Genomic DNA, 23,086 nt, shown 5'->3' on the forward strand with positions numbered 1-23,086 from the left:
TTCTACATTGTTTTAGAAGCCTACTTGTTTTCAGTTTTACAAAGTCGTGTTTAAAATCAGAGCTGTTTAATTGTTTCCATGAATCAGATCTAGAAAATATCTAATCTGCTTAATACTTTTGCATATTACCTTCATGCATTTAGACTATATAAACTATTACTCTTTACATTAACAGTATTCTATAATACTTAGATCAACTTCATAGCTATGTATAAAATTTGCAGCATATCAGAAGAGTATAAAAAAATTCCAAACTGAAGAGGTTATCAATTTCATAGGTTTAAAGTGTTGTCTTAATTGGCTCTGAACTGCAACTAAGAATTGAAGTAGAGAAAATCACCTAAATTTACCCTCCCTCTTAGTCAGCGGTAAGCTTCATAGGACCCTCCCCAAACCAAATAAGGCCAGAAAGAATGTGCTAAGCACTGAGTGTGCTAAGAATAAAGTTGAGCTGGGATGGATAAGGTTACTTTGAACTCTATATTTCATGTTTCCTGACATACCCTCCAAAGAACTGCAATTATGCTAGTGAGGCTGCAGGAGCGTTAAACAGTTCTTCCCCAGTTCTTTTTCTTTTTGCTGCTTTTCCATGCATTCCTGTCCTGTTTAGGGCTGCACCTTTTTCCTTTTTTATTTGTAGTCTGCATGTTTCTTAGGATATTAGAAAAAACGTGCTGAAGATTCACTGTGAGGCATGGCTATTTTTGTTAGAAGCTGATACTTTAGACTGAGCTTTAAGGGTTGCCTCTGGAAGGCCTTAAGTTGCTGTGGTAGGACAGGAGTCTGCAGAGGAAACAGAAAGTTCAGAGGGGTGCAAAAGAAGAAGGAACAGAAGTAGAAAAAGCAGAGGACCTCCCTCCTTCTCATTCTGCAGCTCCTGCAAGAGCCAACAACCCAGAAGTAGTATCTAAGCTGCCGCGGTAGATCTTGACCTTTTTAAGAGAGTATCTCTTACCTTGATCATCATGGCTGAGATTACAGCAGAAGGTATGGTAATTATTTTCCAATATAATTAACCAAAAATTATATGTACTTTGACAGTGTAATTGAGCTAGGCTGCCAATACAATTTGTTGCTCTTAGCAAATAACACTTTCACCCTAGGATCATTTTGTTTGTTTCATTGCTTTCCACTTTTCTTTCCTGTTTTTTTCTTTTTCACTCCTGTAGCCTGAATTTCTACCAGTTACTGTTCTCTATACACCTCTAAAAATAGTATTAGTCACATTTGCAGAACAGCACTGCTTAGGCAGCTCCATTAGAGTGATACAAGAAGGGAAACATCTGAATGTCAGGTGGTTCCACCCTTGAACTTTTGCTCAGGTAAAGCTTTGGTAGTCCCTTATAATCAGAGATTTGACAGAGTCAAAGTAGCTTAGTTTGGTGGCTCTGATTTTTCCACAAGGAGCACAAAGTATTTGTGAACTGTACATGAAGTTACTGAAGGGTAAAAGCTATCAAATCTGCAATCCTTATTCAGGTAAACTTCTAAAGGAATCAGCAAAAGTTGTGTTGAAATAAATATGCCAGGGCTAGGCCTGCAAGAATGAAAGGTGATTGTATTAACCAATAAATAAATATTCTAAAATATGAATATTTCACGTACTTTAATATGTCCGGACCATTCATATTTAAATAACATTATAGATGCATAACAACATTTCATCAATGACAGTGAGACAGGGGACATATTTAAAATGCAACCTTCTTTAAATTTAATACTGAATATTTTAGTTGAATTTCATTCTAACCTTTTTTTCAGTGTGAATTACTCCACTGTTTATCCAAATATAATAATGACACTACAAAAAAAAATGCCTTTAAACAGTCTCCTGAATGTTATTTTTGTTCTACTTGTGAAGGTTACATGGTATTTCAGTATATGAAAGTTGTACTTTTCATTGTTAATATTTGTAAGAGGATCTGCTTTTAACACTGTTAGAGACTGAACCTGTTGTCTTCTAAAGACTTGATGTCAGGACTATGTCAAATTGTACAATCCTTGCCTGATGTCTGGTTAGCCACAGCAAGGAGACAAAGTGCATATGATTTTTTAATCAGCAGTTGGACTGATCTATAATTTGCTTCTGGCAGCAAATACTGCCAAAACAGGTGGCTCAGCCTAACAGTCCTAAGCCAAGTGCTAGCACTAGTTTATTTGGATATTCTTAACCACATTGGTGGAAATATTGGTTATTTTGTAACTGCTATCAAGGAAATCTGTGAAATTATATTTTGTGTAGTTTAGTAACATTAGTGACAGAGAGGCTGTATGGTAGTACCTCTTGCAAGGTTGTCCAAGGGAAAAAAAGAAAAAAAAGATTTTGAGTTCAAGATCAGTAGCAGAACCAGAAGACTTTTCGATCAGTCTTGAAGTGACTTTCCAGTCTTTTATTAGCAGCTTAATAAAGAAAGAAAACTAAAGACCTTAAAATAAAATAAAACAAAGAGCCTAAGTATGTTGTTATGGTGCTTTTATAGTCTTTTTACAGGTGCTCTTTAGCTGCTATATTGTATGTCTTTCTTCTGTGTTTTTTTCTGTGCAAAACAATAGACTTTGCTAGTGAGAAGTGATAAGAGGCATCAGCTCCACAGTAACCTGACCTTCTGCATGGCAGGTAAATAAGCCATATGATTAGTTTAGTTTAGTTTAGTTAATTTTTGTTTTGGTTTGGTTTTCTTATATTTGGAATGGATTTATGTTGAATGACTGATTTTTAAACTCTGGATCCACAAGATGGAAATTTTACTTACGGCAGAAAACTAAGAATTCAGCCTGGGGCTAAAGTTTCACCGCAGTTTATTTTCCTCTGGGGCTACTGCTGGCATTCACAAGGCAGTTTGAAAGTTCAGATCTAAACTTCAGCAACATATAGTTTGGACAAATAAAAAACAATTAAAATTCCTCTTGCTTCACACAATTCCTTTTTTATTTTATGTTGTTTCATACTATACGCCAGCCCATGATTTGCTGTGGTCTTCATCACTTTATTAGGATTAAAGTACTTGCTCCCTGTGGTAGGTGTTCTTAACTCAATTTTACACTGGCAGTCACATATCATTTAGACTGTCGGGTTCCTTGCCTTTTGGAGTACCATGCTGACACGTCAAAGAGCACAACAGTGATGCAGGCTTTAACACTGTCATGGCCAGTGTGGCTGCTGGTTTAGAGAGGTGGTCCAGCTGTGGTAGAGTGATACTCTTGGTGTGCATCTCAAGATACATTTTCCTGAGACCCCTTTTCAATACCACGATCTATTCAGAGACAGATGCACAGGGCCAGCGGGGTACTCTTTCAGGTCAACATCACATAATGACAATGAGACTAAGCAGCTTAAAAATTTAGCTACCAAGCAATGACCCTGGCCTGTCTACTTGCACCTAAAGTGACATGCACTGTCTCTTCATTTCCACAGCTACAAATTGTTAGTTGTGGAAATACTGGTGAAGGATACCTGGTGAAAGACTAAAGGAGAACTCTGAAGATGGCAGTTTATAAATGTCCTTAGAAAGTTGGCAGGACCCAGATCTCCTGCCGGTAAATATTTAGGAGAAGATTCCAAAGGATTATCTTTAGCATCCTCATATTACATGTAATTGCAACCACAGAAATGTAGTATTAGAACACAGAAGTCCTTAAAACTGTATGCAAAAAAAACTCAGTACAGATACTAAGTACTCTGGCTTTGCAACAGTCTCAGGATATTTATTACTATTATTGCTACTACTACTATTATTACAAATAATAATCATCATCATCATCATAATCATTATGATTATTATTATTACAAATGGGGACTGGACTAGACTCAATGGCAGATGTAGTTAGAGCTGCCACCACTGAAATATGAATACAAAAAGCCTGACACCTCTGAGAAATGGCTTCTACCAATGTACAGCTGAATTTGTATGTGCACAATAGCTCCAGCAGCAGCCCTACAGTTGGTCCTTTCTAGTCCAATCTATTGCAGGTCACAGTGCAAGGCTGATGACCGGCCCCTGGCACTTTATCCTCCCACGCAGGGAAGAATGAACAGACACACAGCTCTGCCTGCTGCAATGCACCGGAGACTGTGCACTGATCTAATCCGGGGAGGTGAGGAGAGGAGAAAGACAAGGTTTCTGCGTCAGCTGTTTGTCTGCCACAACTTATTTCCCCAGTGGAGCAAGAAAGAAGCAGGAGTCAAATAGAAATGTGACAATGAGTCACAATTTGGTCCTTATTTTGCTGCTGAGAGCTGTGCAACTACACATTCCCTCTGTCTCTGAGCAGGCTGCAAGGAGACAGGCTGGCCCTGAGGCCACACACAGCTTGTCAGTGACAAAATCAAAATTAGCTTCTGGATTTCAGACCTTTTTCAGGCTATTTGATGACTATGAAATGTTTTAAGATGTTAACCATTTCAAAAGACATGTTTAACAAGATCTATATGCTTGAAGATTAATATACATGAAACTGATAATGTATGAGAAATAACACACAAGAGCCAGGGGGTAAAATCATAACAACTTCATGAGCGTGATGGCTAGAAGCTAACAACACTCTTCAGTTGGCAAAAAGTTTAGCAAAGTCACACAGCAGGCAAGAGCGAAATAGCTATTTCTCATGGTAATTCATGAGTCACTGCCAGAGGTGCCAGTGGTACTGTCTGAAAAAGGGGCATAGATAAATAAATTAGATTAGGTGATTCATCCTGTGGCTAAAGGCATGTGATGTGTTTCCTAACCTTTAGTTAGACTGCCATTTAACCATTGAGTTAGGAGGTTTCTATAGAATTTTTTTACGAAAAGCGAATTTGCAAAATTAGAGTATGTATTTTTCTGTTTTCAGTGATGATTAGGAAGCGGATAGTATACCTTTTGCAGTGGGGTAAGGAAAACACAACAATTTTGGTAATGATTTTTTGGAGGAATCAGTCTGCTCTTCTTCAGAAGTACCAGGTAAAATCAACAGCCTAATTACCTGGAGTGATAAAAAGTAGGAAAACCCAGACTGCCTGTAAAAAAGTAAGTCTTTGGGGGAATAGAAGCTACAAATTCTCAGTGAAATCCCTTAAAACTTGGATTCTCCTGTGCCTGAGGGCCTGGATAACTGAGCTGGTTATCTTGGCTGCGGCCTGGATGCTTTCTCGTAGCCTGTTGAGGCATGCAAGCATGAGGACAAATTTGTTAGCTTAAGTTTTAGGTTTAAGAATTTGTGTACAATGTTACTCACAGTTGGTATGGTATCTATGCATGTTCAGTTGGTACAGAGATACTCTAAGATATCATTACCTTAGTTAACCCCTCAGGTAGCTAGGACAGCAAGAAGCGTTAAAACCTATATACCAGAGACTGAAGGTAATGCATCATGTTGCTAGTCCATGGCAGACTGAAAGTGTGTGTGTGTAGTTAACTCATGTTTAGCTTGTATGCAAACAGATGGGCTGTAGGTCAGATCATTTATTGAATTTTTGTAAGGGAATGTTGTGCTCAAAATTATTTGGAAACTTATCTTAAGGTCGCTTACATAATGAGAAATATGTTCAAAAGCCTAGTAGTGTTTTCAAGTTATTGTGGTGATCAGTTCCCGGTGATTTAAAAATGAAATCTGTGAAACTACTTATGTTTTCAAAAGTCCAAATCTATACACTGAGATACCTAATCCTTGAAAAAAATCTTGTGTATTAATATTTTGAGTATTTTTATCCATTCTCTCCAATGTAAACACTGAGTAAGAAGTGGATTACTCCTGCTTTTATTGCTCCGCTCTGGAAAGCAGTTACTGGTTTAGTTTAAAACACATTTCTTGATGCAAGTTTGGCTTCAGTCCAGGACACACTGAGGACAGATAAACCAGAGTTGCCCTTTTTGAGGCAGGTCAACTGCTTACAGAAATGGAGAAGCTTTCATTTTCTTACTGATGCTGATATCCCCTGGTTCCTGCTCTGTTTAAGAAGATTGAACTAGTGGACAGTGCTCATTTTACCAGCTTAAATCATATTTAAAGAAGTAGAGGGCAGATTGCTTTAAATCAAAATGATTGAAAAACCTTTTAAATCACCGATTTTAGTCATGAGTTAAATCAGCAAACAAGAAACCTGGATTTCAAAACAGCATTTTGAATTTTTTTTTTTACGTATGTCTTCTATCATTTTTTCCCAAAAGAATGGAAAAGAGACACTGATGCCTGTTGGCCGGCTACCAGTATGGTGCCTGACTACAACCTTTCTCACTAAAATTGTGCCTTTTACTCTCAGAGAGAAGGGTAATTAAATATCTCTCTATTAAACCATTTATCCAGTTTTGCAGTCCTTACATGACGTGGGGTTTTTTCGTTGTTTTTGGTTTGTTTGTGGTTTGTTTTTTGTTGTTGTTGTTGTTTTGGTTTGGGTTTTTTTGTGTTGTTTTGTTTGTTTTTGTTTTGGTTTGTGTGTGTTTTTTGCTTTGGTTTTGGTCTTTTTTTTTTTCCAATAATAAAGAATGGTAAATGGTGCATTTCTTTTTTTACTAGGTAGTGATTTAATTTTTACTTGTGATTGCTGCCAAGCTTAATTAAGATGAAAATTGGAATTCGATTAAAATGGTACAAACCCAGCATTCTAAAATTTCTTATTTGTGTACTGTAAATGTACTGGATGTATAGGGAAAGTCAACTTTAAATAGAGTCTGTTTTGAGAAGCTAAGTGATTAATTAAACAAATACAATGCTATTAATAATTTGGTTTCTGGCCACTGCATCCTAGAAGAATATATAACTAATAGAGCTCATTTTCTTTAATGTAATGTTTATTCAAAGGTTAGAGAAAGAAAACATATTTTCTACTTTGAAAAAAAAAATCTAATTACTTCTTGACATAGAATAAGATAATAATTTAGTTCAAATGGTAAAATAAACTGAAATTAAGAACATATTATTTGCATTTGCAAACAGGTTATACTCTCAAATAAAAGCCTAACTTAATTTGACTCCATCTGCTTAGCTAGTGATTTCCAATAGCTCAGTGATTTCTTTAACTTTCTTCACAATTGTAAGGGCTAGATCGTAGCTTTTTGTTTAAGTAAAAATGATTTCTATACATAGCAGTTTAAAAGTGCATAGTAGTGTAAAAGTGTAATCCTTAGCACAGGTTTTCTTAATTTCATATTTAATTTTCAAATATGTATTTTTAAAAGCATTGAAAGAAAACTCTGTCATTCCAAAAGCACCAACAATTATATTCCCTGCCTTTCCTCACTGTACCGTCATTTGGTAGGGGCTTAAAAAGGAGAATTATTACAGATTAATACTGAAATGTCTTCAGTAGTTGCAGATGTATAGACAGGTGTAAAACAGCAACGTTTTTTTTTCTGCAGTTCTTTCACACTAATTTAAAACACATTCAAATGTATGGTGAAATAGAACTTTACAGAGATGTGAAGATTTAATATCCTTACTGCTTTATTTGGCAGATCAGACTGGTAACAGGGAACATGAGGTAGATAAGCAGATCTGAACTGTAAAGTCACTGCATCTTAAGAGTTTAAGCTGTGCACGTAAGCTATAGTTCCTATCCATATGATCCCACTGTCATATTCTCTTGTTAGCATTAAAGATTTTTATTGTAATTATGATTATTTAACATTTTAGTCCTAGCCATGTTTATTTATATAAATCTTGTTTTGGTACATTGGAACATGATAATTCAGACTTTGGATCCCTGAGTGGGAACATGTTTAAACTGTGTGTTGTCAAAAGGGACTTGTAAGTTTTAGCTTCTAGTTTTATTTCTAATATGTACCTACAGCACAGTTGGCTTATATAAGCAAGTATTTCAGGAATTACGAAGCAACATGGCTACCAAATATTTTACTAACGGTAAAGTGACACCAATAGGTAGCAGAAGAGATATCAGATGACACTGCCAATGCATCTTGTCCTGTCCCACATTCTCTCTTTCTTCACAGCCTCTGATACTTTTTTTGCCCTGTAATGGTTTTCATTTTTCTTTTCTCCCTCTTCCAAGGATTCAATAGACAAGACTGCAGGTAGTATGCCAGAGATGTAACTCTAGTCCCTTCTCTAAATGCAAAACATAGTTAGAAGAATATGGTAAAGCACGTAGTAAGTAGCTACATTTTTCTTCAGACTCCATAGATTTTAAGGAAAAGAACTGAGCTAACAAAAGAGATCATGTAATGTAAGGGGGAGTAAACAAAACAAAACTGCCTATGCTAAAACTCACCTATTTACAATTTCAGTCAAATCAGTTAAGTTGCTCAAAATCATGGTCAGTGCGGAGTTTTGCCTTTAGAAATCAGAATGGAAAAGCTGTGGCTTTAAGACCTGAATAAGCCTCACTTGAGTCCTACAGCACAGTGTGAACTTATCTCTGGCCTAAAACTTCTGCTTGGTTCCATGTGAAGGCATTTACCGTAAGAAAGGAAAATATAAAATGCCAGACACAGAAGAACTTTCTCACTGGAGAAGCATCCTCTCTCCATCTTCAAAGAAAGCTTTAAAAAATCCTTTACAAATACGTAATGAGTAAAGACCTGCTACTCCCTGTACATGCTTATGTTCAGGGAACTTCAAAAGTATCTCTGTACCTTTGCCTGAAGTCAAATTGTCAATGGTACAATAAATCTGAGCCTCCTTTGGTATGCAAATGAACGATTTCCTATATTCCATTATGTAGATTTAAGTTGTGGTTCTCTGTGCATGTCAGGAAGGGTAAATCTTGTTTCAATCTTCACTAAGAGGTTATCCACAATTGACACAATTATCATAAATATAATTTTCTGGTTACTATTTTACTGTTTTTAAAGACATAATTTAATACTTCTATTCAAATGCTAATATCCTCATTTTGCTTTGACCTTTTCCTTCTGTATCAGTTAGGACCTTAATTTTGGCTTCAGGTCTATCTATGTAACTCCTCCTGAAGTCAACTGAATTGATACATGAGGATATATGATCCAGAATTTAACATCCCAAAAAGGCAAGATCACCTATATATGATACAGTTCAAACTATATAATTTTCATAGTTTTATAATCCAAATATTTAAACTGCAATCATAATGTCAATTTAATAGAATTTCAATTGTTTTTCTTTTTTTAAGGGAAAACTTCAAACCCTCTTCTTCCTAAGCTTTTTGTTGCATCATCATCCATGATAGGATTAAAAAATGTGAACATTTCACAGGGAGATATCTGAAGTTAGACTCATTCCTTTAAATGTACTGTTTGTTTGGTTTGTTTTTTTACAGGACTATTATTATAACACTAATAATAGCAAAAGATCTATGATGAGGTTGAATGTCACCCCTGTCTTCCTGGGAGAGCTACATGACCAAATGGCTTGACTACATTCTATCACTTGGAGCAAAACCACTATGTAATCTGCTCTTAATTGTGTAACAACCTCTAAAGTCAATGAAGATGTTATTTTGATAGTAGAGAGTGAATTCTGGGGATATAAGTTTTTCTCCTGCTTAAAAAAAAAAAAAAAAAGAAAAAAAGAAGCTCAAAAAGCTTCATTTTTTAATCTGTAAATATATTTGATAAAGTTATCACATTGGTAAGTGGCATGTCAACTCAGGATTAAATACAAGCAGTTTTTTCACAGCAGGAGTAGCCCTGTTATCAGATGCCGAGCCAGAATTAATCCATGTGAGATACATTTATCCTAAAATAAAGCTCTTGTTCTAGACATTGCAATTTTGTATTGATTACGTAAAAACCACCTGAAATGCTCTGGAGAATGTAGTGTGCTAGTCTGCTGTTAGTAAACCAGATGAAGTGACAAATTTCCAGATCAGTAACAGACAAAACTCTTCTTTCCCAACCTACTTTCTCTCTTCCTTCCCCTTCCAGAAACAAATGCACTGGAGCTCTCTACCCAGAGACAGATCTCCATCCCTATTCCCTGCATTTGTCGCTAGTGGGAAATCCATAGATTTTGTAATACAGAATGGTTGGGTTGAAGGTGACCTCTGGAGATCATCTAGTTCAACCCAACAACTTTATTATATTTTGTCTGCAAGTTGCTATTGAACTAGAGGTTTCCTGTGATGATTTTTGTTTTCTTTTACTGATTTGTGCAGAGCTCATGTAAGAAAGATCACAAGGGAAACTTCACTAGGTGGCTGTTTTTCTGGAAAGAAAAGAATGTAGTAACTTTGGAAATTATGGAGAAAACAGCTACAAATATGTGAGAATGCAACTTCAGGAAATACATTTTGATTTGCAAAGTTAGCTGCAACTATTGATGAGGCCTCAGCACACACTTAAAATTAAAATTAAATGTGAATTAAATGTGCATAAGCAGATATAAGCGTGAGGGGTCAATGTGCAATTTTGCCCAAGCTAATGAATTCAATATAATTTCAACTATACAGGCAAAACAATGAGGGCCAGGCTTTTGTCTTAAAAACTAATTAGCAGGAAGTTTCTTTTAAGAATATATTTTCCATTCTTTCTTTTTTTTTTTTTTTTTTTTTACCCAGTATATGCTAATGCATCTCACACTGAGAAGTGCTAAAGGCAGTTTTACAAAAGAGATACAGATGACTAGGTTAGTTTTATAATATGGTTGCTATCCACTCTTCAACGCGTCATGCTAAGCGTGGAAAACCAGAAATAATACTGCACCTGCAGAGGATGCCAGAAGTATAAAGTGGCACTGGCTCTATTTTTTGCTTCTTTTTTTTTTTTCCTGTGGTAGTGCCTAGAGGTAAGGACGTCATTGGACTCATCACCTTATTTCCTGTAGCAAGAAACAGTCACTACCCTAGAATCTTACAATAACTTTAATTTATAAAGATTCTTTTATTCCATTAACAAATGACTTTTGTCAGCTATCCCTAGGGAATAACAAGTGAAAACAACCTTCCCACAAATTCACTGGTTCAACTTATTGTGAATGAAAACTCAGCTAATGTGTTCATGTTTTTACAAAATACATTCTCTACACTCATATTCTCGAAGATACCGTTCCACCTTTTTCTTTGTCTCCATCCTATTTTTATTCCACTTTTTACATTTACTATAAACTCTTTTACATTTGTTGACTCATTGAATTTACCAAGTCAATACCTTTGAAATCACTATTGTTGGTACTATTAACACAATCTTTGATACCTTAAATTTTTTGTTGAGAATTATTTCACTTTGTCTGATTGAATAATTCTAAGTCTTCAAAAAATAGATGAACTTATTTAGGTCTTTAATGAAAGTTGTCTACATGAAGTTTGCAAAATCTCTGAATCTTTTTTTAGAAAATATTCTCTTGTTTTCAGCTAGTCAAGACTTCATATCTATGTTTGCTTTCAATCTTTCCTCTTCTTTTATGCCTTTCATTCTTTTAATTAGAAGAATCAAACTTTTCTGATGCATTAAATGTAGAAATATTACCTTTTATTCTCACAGTGATTGGAGAGAATATTTTCAATGGTTTTGAATGAAATTAGAACTACAACAGTCTCTCATCAGCTGAAAAAAAAAGAGCACAGGTTCTGTCTGAAAGAGAATAAATTTTTAGTCCTTATCTGTTAGTAAGTTGCTGATTTACTTTGTTGCAGCAATGTCTCTTTTGTTTTGTGTTTCCAGCTTGCTTAGACACTAGGGCAATGAAGTGGGAAGATAAGAAAATCATAAATTAGTTTGTTCTTCACTGGTTTTATAACCAGCATTTCACAAACCCTTTTTTGGACATAGACATGAATAATGTGAATTTCCCAGCATATGGACTGTTAATTTTCCACAAATATCTTGTACAAATGCCATTTTCATGCCTTGTGTGCTTCCTAAGGTATCATCTGAATTTATTCTCTATAAAAGTTACTTATCCAAATTTCCACTATATACATCTAAGCTCTTTTAAATCTATACTTCTTTCTGCAGAGGAGTAACTCCTGACTAAAGGTGATGTGAAGTATTAGCTGGAACAGAACTACACTGCACACGACACAAATCCTGACAGTATTTTTCCAGGAGAAGTATATGTTACCCTTATTTATAGCTGCAGAATTTTAACAACATTTGCAACACTTGATCACAGGAACATTGACTTTAACAATCTCCTGATGTTTAATGGTCTTTCAAGTCCATTCGTGTAGTGTTTTTTCTAGGGAACAGCACTCTTCAATAAATGAATACTCAAGGGACTCTGTCAGGTTGTAGTCCGACAGGTCTGAGCATATGGAAGTGGAGGGAAGAAAATCTAACCTGCACTTGCCCGTTTGGTGACAAGGAAAACATTCCAGCTCCTTCACACAACAGATATCTCATGAATGTCCCTTAAAAGCTAATAATACCACTCCTGCCCTGATCAGCAGGATGTGAAGGAATGATCCAGATTTGGAAACAGGCTCATCTGTAAATAAGACTCATGTCTTATTTAAGTCTTATTTGCCTGGTTAGGTGGTATGAACCTTTTCTTGTAGATCCCAACAATGGAAGAACCCTAAACATACTTTAGCTTTTCTGCACTTATCAAGTAGCCTGAGGCACAGATTCTAGGGAGTACATGGGATGCTGTGCAGTATGTACGTAGAGTTCTTTAAAAATATCATCCTTTACAGAGTCTTTCACAGTTTCTCTGTGACACTTGGCCTAAAGTTTAATTCAAGCACTACCTTAAATTAAAAGCCAAGAAAAGTTATAGCGAGTGTAGTAGAATGTCTTATGGCCTACTTCTCTAATTCATTATTAGTCATTCAATTATTTTAGATACACTTTGTGTCTATTCTTGTCTTCCACCATAATACTTCAATAGCTTTCTGAATGTATTGTACTTTTTCGGGGATGAATTGTGTTAGTGAGTGAAAGATTATCGGTTATGTGACCATAAGAATACAGTCAAGGCTGAAATATCAACTGTAATGCAAATGTTCATCTTCAATAAATGAGAACGTATGCATTTTTTATTTATTAGCACTTATCTAATTACAGCTGAAGCTGAAGTCTGTTGATATAATAGAAAAGGAAATTAATAAAGAAAGGTTAGATGATGAATAGGCCTTTGACCAGGATATAACAGCCAGCAAAATCTCGCAAAGATGTATACAGAATAACTAAGTAGCTCTTGAAAGCTTTTTTAAAAATTTAGAAAGGACTATCAACTTCTACATCTGCAGAGGACATCTCTATCTCTTTTTATTATACTGACAAAGTTATCAGTTGAGACTGCTGTATTAATATTAAAGAAACTTCAGAGAATTGCTTGAAAGTTTCCTGAAATGAGAAGGTAGCAGTAGCTTTGGTACTCTTAAAATCCAAGATTTAAAGATTTCAAGAAACTTTATACACAAGCTGAATGCGTAAAAATGGCTTGAAAAGATGGGAAGAGAATACAAACAACTACACTCAGAGGAAGCCTGTGATATATTTAGCTTAAAAATTACAGAATATGGAGAAGCAATGAGCCAGAAGTTAAAGCAGAAGACCCAGGTTCAGGTCTGTCTCCTGTCAGACTTCCAATGTGGCTTTCACTCTCCACTTAATTGCTGCATCATTTACTTTCTTTTGAATGAAAATAGAATGGCCTTACATCAGAGCGTGAGCGGAGGGGAAGATAAATATTATAAGACTGGGGGCAAACAAATCCAGATTTGAGGATCTATAAAAAACCCAGAACATAATTGCACACTTTGAGACTATATGAATCTTTTTTGTAAACAGGAAAACATTGTTTTTGTTGATGTGTTTGAGCATTCATAGATTTGTGAATATAGCACAGGCAGTTTGGGCAGCAATACCAGGCTAAAAATGTCCTTTCAGCTGCTGTCTCTATTTCATTGATATGGAACAAAGGGTGTTTTTTTCCATTGGATGAAGGAGAGTGGGATGAAATCAGGACAAATATGCATAAAATCCTTTTCAGGCATTATGATTGAACTTCAGGCATAGATATGCAACATTTTTTCTTCTCCTTTTCTACCACCAGGAGAGTCAGAGAGTAAAGCACAAAAGACTAAGATTGGGGCAAGATACCAGGAGTGTTACAGAGGTCCTACAAGTGTCTGATGTTCATGCAAGCTGAGTGGAAATTTTGGAACACCTGCTATTACTGTGGGCTTGGAATACTGGAGCTCCTACTGTATGGTTCTGCTATTTCAGAGAACACGGGGAGGTGTTATAGCTTGCGAATGAGAGCTGAATTGTTTTGCGATGACTTTGTGCATGTTTATAGCAGATACTAAAGATTGTTTGATTAAGAATCAATGGAGGGAAATAAGGAAACTCTCATTTCAGCCAGGTCAAAGTTTTTCCCTGGTGGAGCTCACTTTCTGTTCCAGTTCGCAATAACAATATGGAAGGGCCACCTTGAGATGGAGGGGTTTTTTTTAAATTCAGAATAAACCCTTTCGCACTGCAGTGAAGCAAGACTTTAACCTTACAAATTATTTTTGCATTAATTATGCCATTAAGAACAGTGGAAAGGTTTTCCTCTGTTCTAAGATGTATCACTGAGGTTTGAGGACTGCTTTGCTGCAGTCCACTCAGATGTTAATTAGTTTTCCATGACCAAATAAAGTGGAAACCTATTTTGTCTTGGCTTCTAGTGTTTTAATGCAGACACAGGAACTGATAGAGGCTATGAAGTTCAGAAAGATTCACATTCCAAAAACATAAGTAAATGTAAACCTGATCCATGAATAGGGCAGAGACATGCCCAGAAAGGTAAACTCAGACATGTATAAACTATTTTGTTCCATCAGTATTCTAGTACTGATTAGGAAAATGCGATGAGAATGAATTAAAACTAATTAACATTTTGCAACACTCTATGCTATGCATAAGCATGTATACTCTGAATTTGTATCCTAAAATTTGGAATCTTACAGTTAAAATAATTTCAAAAATATGTCTCTCATGTCTCTCAGTCTTACCATTAGTGCATTCTTCCTGGTTTGGGTTATATACTTAGAAGCTTAATTTAAGTAGGATAAAGAGGTATTTTAGACATACTCTATATAGATAGATATTAACAAGAAATCATATTCTGGTTTAGGTATCTTTGAATTCAAGAAGATTTTTACCTTGTCAGTCACTGAATACATTTAAAGCATTGTTAGCCTACAAGTAAATCTTTCATATGAATCCTTTTCAAGATTAGGATGTCACTTCTCTGAGTCACTTAACAATTAAACCATGGATCAAAATTCTTTTTTCCTTGCTAATACCTGAATCCTATAGCAAAAACATCCTCCTTAGGCATTACAGCTTTTATATGGATAAAATTTTCATTTTCAAGAAGGTAGGGAAAAAATCATTTTTATTTTCATGGTTCAGCAACTTAGTTCTGAAAAAAATAGATATATCCACAATATTAGCAACCTGTTCTGTACTAGCAGTGGCAATTCTGTGTTTAGTGGAAAAAAAAAAAAAAAGTTGGTTTAAAATTACATTATTATTGCTTTATGTGAAAACTGTTACTATATAATGTTGTGGTATACATAGTTGAAAAATACATTCATTTGGGATTTGGATTTACTCTGCTGCATGGGAAAATAAGTTAGTATCTTATGTAGGAAAAAGACAAGTCTTGAGCTACATTCATCAGCTGATAATTCTATCAACTGTCTCTCTGTAAATCACAGGAGTTGTGTAATGCCCTTGTTACACACCAGAAAAGACTAAGCGAAAAACAAATCCTACCTATATAACAATAATACAATACACACAAAAAATAACCTTGCACTTCTTGGTCTTCCATGCAAATTTCCCTGGTTATTGTATATGACATTGCAAGTTAGAGTTGGTGTAGAAATTAGAACTTCACTTGTAGTTTGGAAATAAAACAAAGAACATTTTTAGGTGCACACATCAAAGTATTGCTTTTCATGCATCCATTTTTTTTCAAGAAAAAGTCATAGCTGACCCCTAAAATCTGAATTTGGATTCCATAGTTTCTTCAGATGACTAATAGTGGAGAGGTATGGAACCATATTTACTTGTGCAAATATTTTAATCCAAATTTGCCATAATGTCAAGTTTTATTTTATATGCCACATGGATATCTCACTGTCTAGCTAGGGATATTTCTAGGAATCATTATACAGAATGGCTCTGTTTCTGGAACTAAATAATGTAGCCAGGTAACCACTTCTTGACATTTATCACTGGAATAAATTAGAGACCGCTCTGAATCTTATATCTGTTTGGGCAGTTGAGGTATTTATTATTTTATCTCATTTACTCTGCAGAGATATGAAGAGGTGTGATAAGAAGATTTAAATTGCAGGTCAATCTACAGTCACTTAGATAAAATTAGATGAGGAGGGTTTGTAAGCCTAATTTCCAGCTCACAAAAGCAAGAATCCCTAAAACAATTTGTAGTCTATTCATTGTGCTCTTAAGCTACTCTTCTGGTTTTGTTTGATCAGAATGTGGTAGTGTGAAAATCAGCAACATTAGAAGTCCTCTGGTCTTAGGTATGGGTACAAAGGAGATCCACTAAGAGTCTCATTTGTTCTTAATTTATTTCTGTGTAAAACTCTGGTATGGCTTAAAATTTCTAAAATCTGGTCACAACCTTCTTCTGGTGATGGGTGTTGATTGATTTGGGCTGACAGAAGGAAGAATGCAGAGAATGGATATGATTACTGAAGTGATATTTTTTTCCTTGTGTAAACTCCAAGGAATCTTAAATCTCATTTTTTTAATCTTTTCAGTGTGTAGATGTGGTGCCATAAAAATATCTTCACAGGAAGAGAAGAAAAGATAGCTAAGACTCTGTACCTGTACATGAATGCTACGTAGTGGTCTTTTCTCACTGGACTTGAACTGGCACGTTTTTCACAGGTTCCAAAGCTCAGCCAGGGTATAATCCTGAATAAAATGGATTAAGGCATTGCTACTTGATGGCAGCTGGTTCAGGAATGATTGTGAGTAAGGGAGAGCATTGTTTCCTACTTGGTCAAAGATTTTGTTACTTAGAATGGGTCTCAGTAGTCTCAAAAATATGCCATTTTCTCCAGAAATACTACTTTCTTAAAAAAAAAGTTTTCTACTAAGATGTATCTGTAGCTTCTAATATGTATTTGTAGTTTCTATTTAAGAAATGTTTGTAAGATAGTGTAAAGATTTCCCAGCTCTTGAACATCTCAGAACACATTTTAGATGACAGATGTATTGTGAATATGTCCCCCCAACAAAGATCAGCTGTCCCAACTGTGACAGCCTACCCTGTGTCTCAGCTGCCCATTGAGATCATTCCCAAACAAACATCAGAGGTGAATGATAATATTAATTCAGTCTATCAAGGTTAAACTTCAACTTCAGATTACTATTTTTGCAATCAGTGTTGCAAAAAGTAAATTATAAAACACACCCTTAACTTTTACCTAAAACTGAATTCTATTCCTTGGTGCCAGTTCAAGCGCCCTCTTGTGCCCTAAAACGGAAGGGATATTTTCCAAAGGATTCTTCCAGACCGAGAAAGAAAAAACAAAACAAGACCTTCACAGGAGTAATTTCTATCATGACTGCCACTGCTTCCTAGAATTCTTTTCTTATGAGAACACACACTGAATACAAACAGTATATCAGAAAGCATTTCGGGGGTGCATTTTAATTGTCCCATAAGTTTTGAAGTAAGCTTTAGAAAACCTTGTTTCCCTAGTATTTTAGGTGCTTATGCAGTACATTTGCCTTTAACTGTTCTGTAAGTATACAGATGGAATACTCTCACAGTTATTAGAAAATAACTCCCTGACAGTAGACCTTGGTTCATCTGTTCCTGTTTACTATTGACTATAGCTAACTCCTATCTCTCATGAAATCGGTTATACTGTTTTGCAAGCCATATAACAATTTTCTTCAGTAGACCTCTTTCAGTTTTCTCTCTCGCAGAAAGCATGACCTGTAATAGTTTCATAGTAAATTGTTATTTACAGATGAGACCTATCAGTGACACAGATGACTAACTTGACGTGAGCACTTATTTTAGTTTTCCCCTTTTGTCAGATAAGGAAATTTGTCTCTCCACTTTTTTGGCAAAGTCTTTTTAATACTTTTTTTTTTTTTCCCCCCCTACATTAATCTTAGTATAGCAATTTCTGTATTCTTCTTGGCTAAAAATGCCTTTTTCTTCTGTCTCTGGTAAGAGAGTTGGGGTCAGGTCTCTTCACTATGACTTATGGGTATATATATTCAAACTGTACGCATGAATAAGCTGATCTCCATATTTGAGTGCTGTAATGACTGGATAGCTCCATATGGAAGACTTGGAAGACTTGCAATGGAGGCACTGCTTCCACTGTAAGTTGTGGAGTCTATAGTGAACTGCTTTCATTTTGAGAGTCTGTAGATATCAGTCCATTAAGAAATACAATGTTGGCCCTAACTTGAGGGTCAGGTTAGCTTGGAATAAATGAAATTAAGCAAATGATTTTATAAATCATTCCTAAACGTGCTTGTTGGAGAGAGAACAGTAGAGAGGAAGTAAAGATATGGAATTTTCTTCACAGAGTTTCTTTATGTTGGTACACTTGTCCGGGGTGAAGACAAAGGTATTTGTAACCTACTATTTATACTAATTTCTCTCAATATTTATTATGGCCATCATTATTCTTCATATGGGAACAGATTTTATTTTCTTTTTTTCATAACAAGAAAAAAAAAAAAAAGACAGTGTTTTTTTCCAATCCTCTCTGAAGGATGCAGAGATGTGTAGAGTTGAGTTTCCAAGAGCAAATTACAAAGGGAATGCATACAGTGCTCTAGCTGTAGAGGGCTTCATGCTATTTAAAAATAAATGGCAACCATTTTCCTCCAACCTTCATTTTGACACTTTAGAAGATAAGATGTACCTCAGAGCTTATATCAACTCGCAAGTACATCTAAATATCTCTTTGGCATCTCTTTCAGAAATGTCAGATTTCTACAATGAACAGGAAGGTAAAACATTTTACTGTTTCAGAGTACCAATTTGTTTCCAAAGAAGGAAGGTATTACTACTGATTAATAAAAAAATTCAGGTGTGGAAACGAACAAACAATGGATTTTTCAGGGTGCTGACAGTTTAATATTTTGTGTTCAGAATTCAATTACACTCATCTACATACTGAGAAGCCAGAAATGAAACATTTGATTTTTGAACAAATCTCAGCATTTCTAAAAGAAAATGTAAAAACATACCAAACTGAAGAGTTATTTCAAAGAGGAAAAAATTAAACGTCTAACTTCCAGGTCATGCAAAGGTGATCTACTACCTTTTGCAAAACAAGCAGCTCAATGTCCCTTTACCATGTTTGGTCACTGGTTTAAAGTCCATTAAATGACTTTTTCTTATCAATTGTACCTCCTGTAGTTTTGATTTTGTAGAACTAATTTGTTCAATGTTGATCATTGTTAATCCCTGTTGTCTTCTAAGTTATCAAGAAATCACTACACAAAGTGATATAGCTGTAAGTAAAATAATTTGTAAAATTTCCCCGTAAAACCTGTTGTCTTTTAAACCTGGTCCTTAGGGTTTCCCTCACTTTCCTTTCCAAAACCATTTCAGGAATGAATTATTGCAGAAAGGTTCAAAATAGTCATATAAGACTATTTCAGCAGACTCAACAACATGGAAGATCTTTTACATAAAAACTAAATGCTAATCCCTTCTGCGTTTGTTCTACTTGAATAATCACAATAATGTAAAATCTCTTTGAAATATATGTGCACACAAGAAAGAGTCACACAGAGACAGAAGGTTAAAGGTTGTATTGGCAAAATGTTCTTTATAAGCAATTTTGGAATGAAGCGAAGGCATTTTTTACACTTTCTTGCCAAAGTATGGGAGACAATTTTTCCTCTACTTAATTTGAAGTATTGACCAATGGTCTACTAGACTATGAAATGCAAACATGTAAGGAAAGATGGAAATTTGGCTCCAGATTACTAAAGTTCAACTCTTCAAGTGATATAGGACTTGTCATATGAATTTTCAATGGCATGTGAGCTTCTAAATCCAACAGATATCAACTGACCTAACTGGGCTCTCTGAAGTCAAAGGTTAGAACTATGTCATCTGAGCATGAGTTAACTTATTTTACTGCTGATTGTATTTTAAAACACAGTATAATTGGGATCTGACTGAAAATTGTTCCCACTTCCCTTCCTTGAAGTTCTCACACTGCTTCAAGACATCTGTACAAACACGTAGAATTCCTCTTCTTTGTATGTAATTTGTCTATTACTACGGTTCATACCTTGGCCTATGCCAGAACAAGTAATAGCTAGTATTAGTATTTCTTCAACAGGATCCAATTATTCATTCCCCAAAATGCAGGTGCTGCCTGTTGGATTTGCAAACATCAACTTTTTCTTTTTTCCTGTTTTTTTTTTTTTTTTTTCTGGTGAGATTGGGGACAGTTTTGGTACGGGGAAATCTCTTTAGAGCAAAGAGTTGTTTTCTCAGTTATATATTTATTCCTTTTAAAAATCTTCTGAAGAACTTTTTTTCTCAATTATGTTTGTTACTAGAGCAAGTTGGATTTCTCATCAGTAGAAGACTTCCCTTCTATCCCATTCCAGCTTCTGAACTATTCCAGACAAATCACCCCTAGTTGCTACTACTCAGATTTTTGATCAAGAGGGCTCCCGTGAGGGTGCAGACCAGGTTGCTCTCAGGGGATTGTGACTCCTTGCATACAGAAATGGTCCAAATTCATCGTTTGAATCTGCATGGCAAGAAGTTAACCATGTATGCCAGCTTGTTACATCAGATACAACCAATCTTTTAGATACACAAAAATATATTTAATCTTTGTAGCTGTCCGCAGAAACAAATAAAATCAGATACATGAATTCAAATAATTGTAGCTAAATGGAAAATGTGGGGTTGGAGTTATTTTGATTTGTTATTCTCAAAGTATGATTAAGAACTGCTGTGCTGCATCTGATTAATTATTTCAAAAAGTGATTTATACCACATATGTGATGCATTATATAAGAAAGAGCAAGATAAAGGAAGGAATTTATCTAAAAACATTGGAGCTTAGTTTCTGTTTTCCATATTTCTTTTATTGAGAGTTACTAGCACTTCACAGTGGGTTTTGAAAAATTGTTCCATGTGGAGAAAAATATCTTCCTATACATTTTGTATTGCTTCTTTTTTATTATAAAGGATATTTGCATAAAAATGGTAGATTTGTTTCTTAGAAGTTCATTTTCTCTTGCTGCTCCCTCCCATTTAGAATCATCGTATCCTCACAGTAGATTGACATGAAATTGTTATAATATTATAATAGAAGAATTATGACTGCAAGTAGGGTATAAACAGCAGGCTCTTAAAGTGAAAAGATCGTGGTTCTGCCCAAGTAGCGTTGCAAATGAAGAGCAACAGAGAACTCGTAACAGAAATAAAATATTGATAAAAATGAACATATGTTTGATTTTTATATTAATTTGGTATTTATATGATGAAAATAAGGTCAGCGAGAACATGAAAACAATCAATATGTCAGATGATTGGTCCAGCTGGTGTATTATCTTGACTTCATAACCAGCTACTGGCTGAGGAAGAAGTATAAGTTCAGACATTAAATGCTTAACCCCTACCCTGCCAGAATATTTGCTCAACATTTAGGGATACAAAATAAAGAAACTTATTGAGTCAGAGATTATGTTTTTGTATTCAAAAGTCCTTTTTACTTTCATGCAATTTTCCGATCCCTGTTGTGACCTGTCTGTACATCCTTGGAAAGTAATTTTCTGTTCGTAGAGGTATGGACCTTTTTAATTAGTCTAAGTTAAAATATTTTCTTCACTATTTTTTCCCACGTAGCACATGGCAGTGTACGGTATCGTAAGAAACATTCATTATTACAGTCCCAAAATGTGTATCACACCTTAGAATACAGCATTAAAAACTTCTAGTTTCCACCTCATAGTATATATTAGTAGCAATACTGCTACTACTAATATTTACTGATGCTGTATGAAGTACACATTTTCTTTGTATTAGATAATGAAATGGCTTGATAGGATGTATCTTTTATTCTACAAAGTTCTTATTGAAATCAATGAGATGAAAAGATTGGCGTACATAATTTCTTCGAGAATGAATAGGAAGGATTAATGGAATTTACTTCTTTAAATTATCAGATGTTCTCTATTGATCAAAAAATAAAACCGATACAGATATAATAACAGAAAAGGAAATTAAAAAAGTACACAGCATGATATGTAATTATAAGTGCCTTTTCTGAATTCAATTGTTCAGTTAATTTTCAGGCACCATCCTGTCTGTATTCCATAGTCTCTATTCTATTTCTTTTGTCATGTAGAATTGGTTGCTGCATAATCTACGAACCTATTTTCCACATTTCATAAAGAATATTACATTTTTATAACTATCAGTCACCAATAAGTCTGCAAACATTCCCTCAAAGGCAGTCCCACTCATAGTTTTCTAAGCCTTTAGTCTGCAGAAAGACTACATTTTAATTTTGAAAAGTTTGCCAATATATATACGATATATGTTGAGAGGTTTTTCTCTTTGAACTTTAATTACATACACTGTAGAGTAACACTTCAGAACTATGTGCAGTGAATTTTAAAGTCTGTAAATTCTGGTATCAGTTCTGAAACTCCCTTCATATATTATTCCTTTTTAGTTATTCCAGTTGCAATCATTCATTTATACATAGGGAACTGTAATATGATATGAAAGAAGAGAAATAGCTGAATGTCAGCCATCTCAAGAGAAGATTTATGCTGCAGCTCTAAACAAATGAGTTTTCCTTAAAATTGTCATATTTCTACTCAACAGCTTGCAGAAGCTTGTTCATATTCAGAAGACCTACACTAGGTGCTCACCACCCGTTTCTGAGCTGAACTGTAGATCACTGCCCTACTCACAGAGCCTGGTGCAGATAATGATGAGACAGAGGAGATTTCAAAGATAAGCTGAATTTGCCTATTTGAGTTGTCTTTCCTTGTTTCCATCTGCTGCTCTGTCAGTACCAGGAAGAGTCTTGCCCTTATATTACCATGTATGTCCAACAGAAAATATGGTCCGTATTAGTGGATCTAACCAGTTTCCTAACCTATTGAAGGTTACCAGGACTACAGATCCTCCATAACAAGTGGTTTAAAATCCACTTAATCACACAGTTTGTCAACATTTG

The 23,086-nt window shown here is 35.1% G+C and overlaps 1 protein-coding gene across 4 annotated transcripts in view; it reads left to right on the top strand.

The window, feature by feature from the left end:
- The first annotated feature begins 452 nt into the window (after positions 1–452).
- TRDN (triadin) overlaps positions 453–23,086 on the top strand; it is a 221,109-nt gene continuing 198,475 nt past the window's right edge. For all 4 annotated transcript variants that reach the window (XM_071806589.1, XM_071806590.1, XM_071806591.1 and 1 more), the window contains exon 1: positions 453–987. In XM_071806589.1, coding sequence (XP_071662690.1) covers positions 966–987 — 22 coding nt within the window. In that variant the 5' untranslated portion in view covers positions 453–965. The remainder of the gene's footprint in view (positions 988–23,086) is intronic.

This window comes from Patagioenas fasciata, chromosome 3 (assembly GCF_037038585.1).
Source record: "Patagioenas fasciata isolate bPatFas1 chromosome 3, bPatFas1.hap1, whole genome shotgun sequence".
Classification (NCBI taxonomy): domain Eukaryota; kingdom Metazoa; phylum Chordata; class Aves; order Columbiformes; family Columbidae; genus Patagioenas; species Patagioenas fasciata.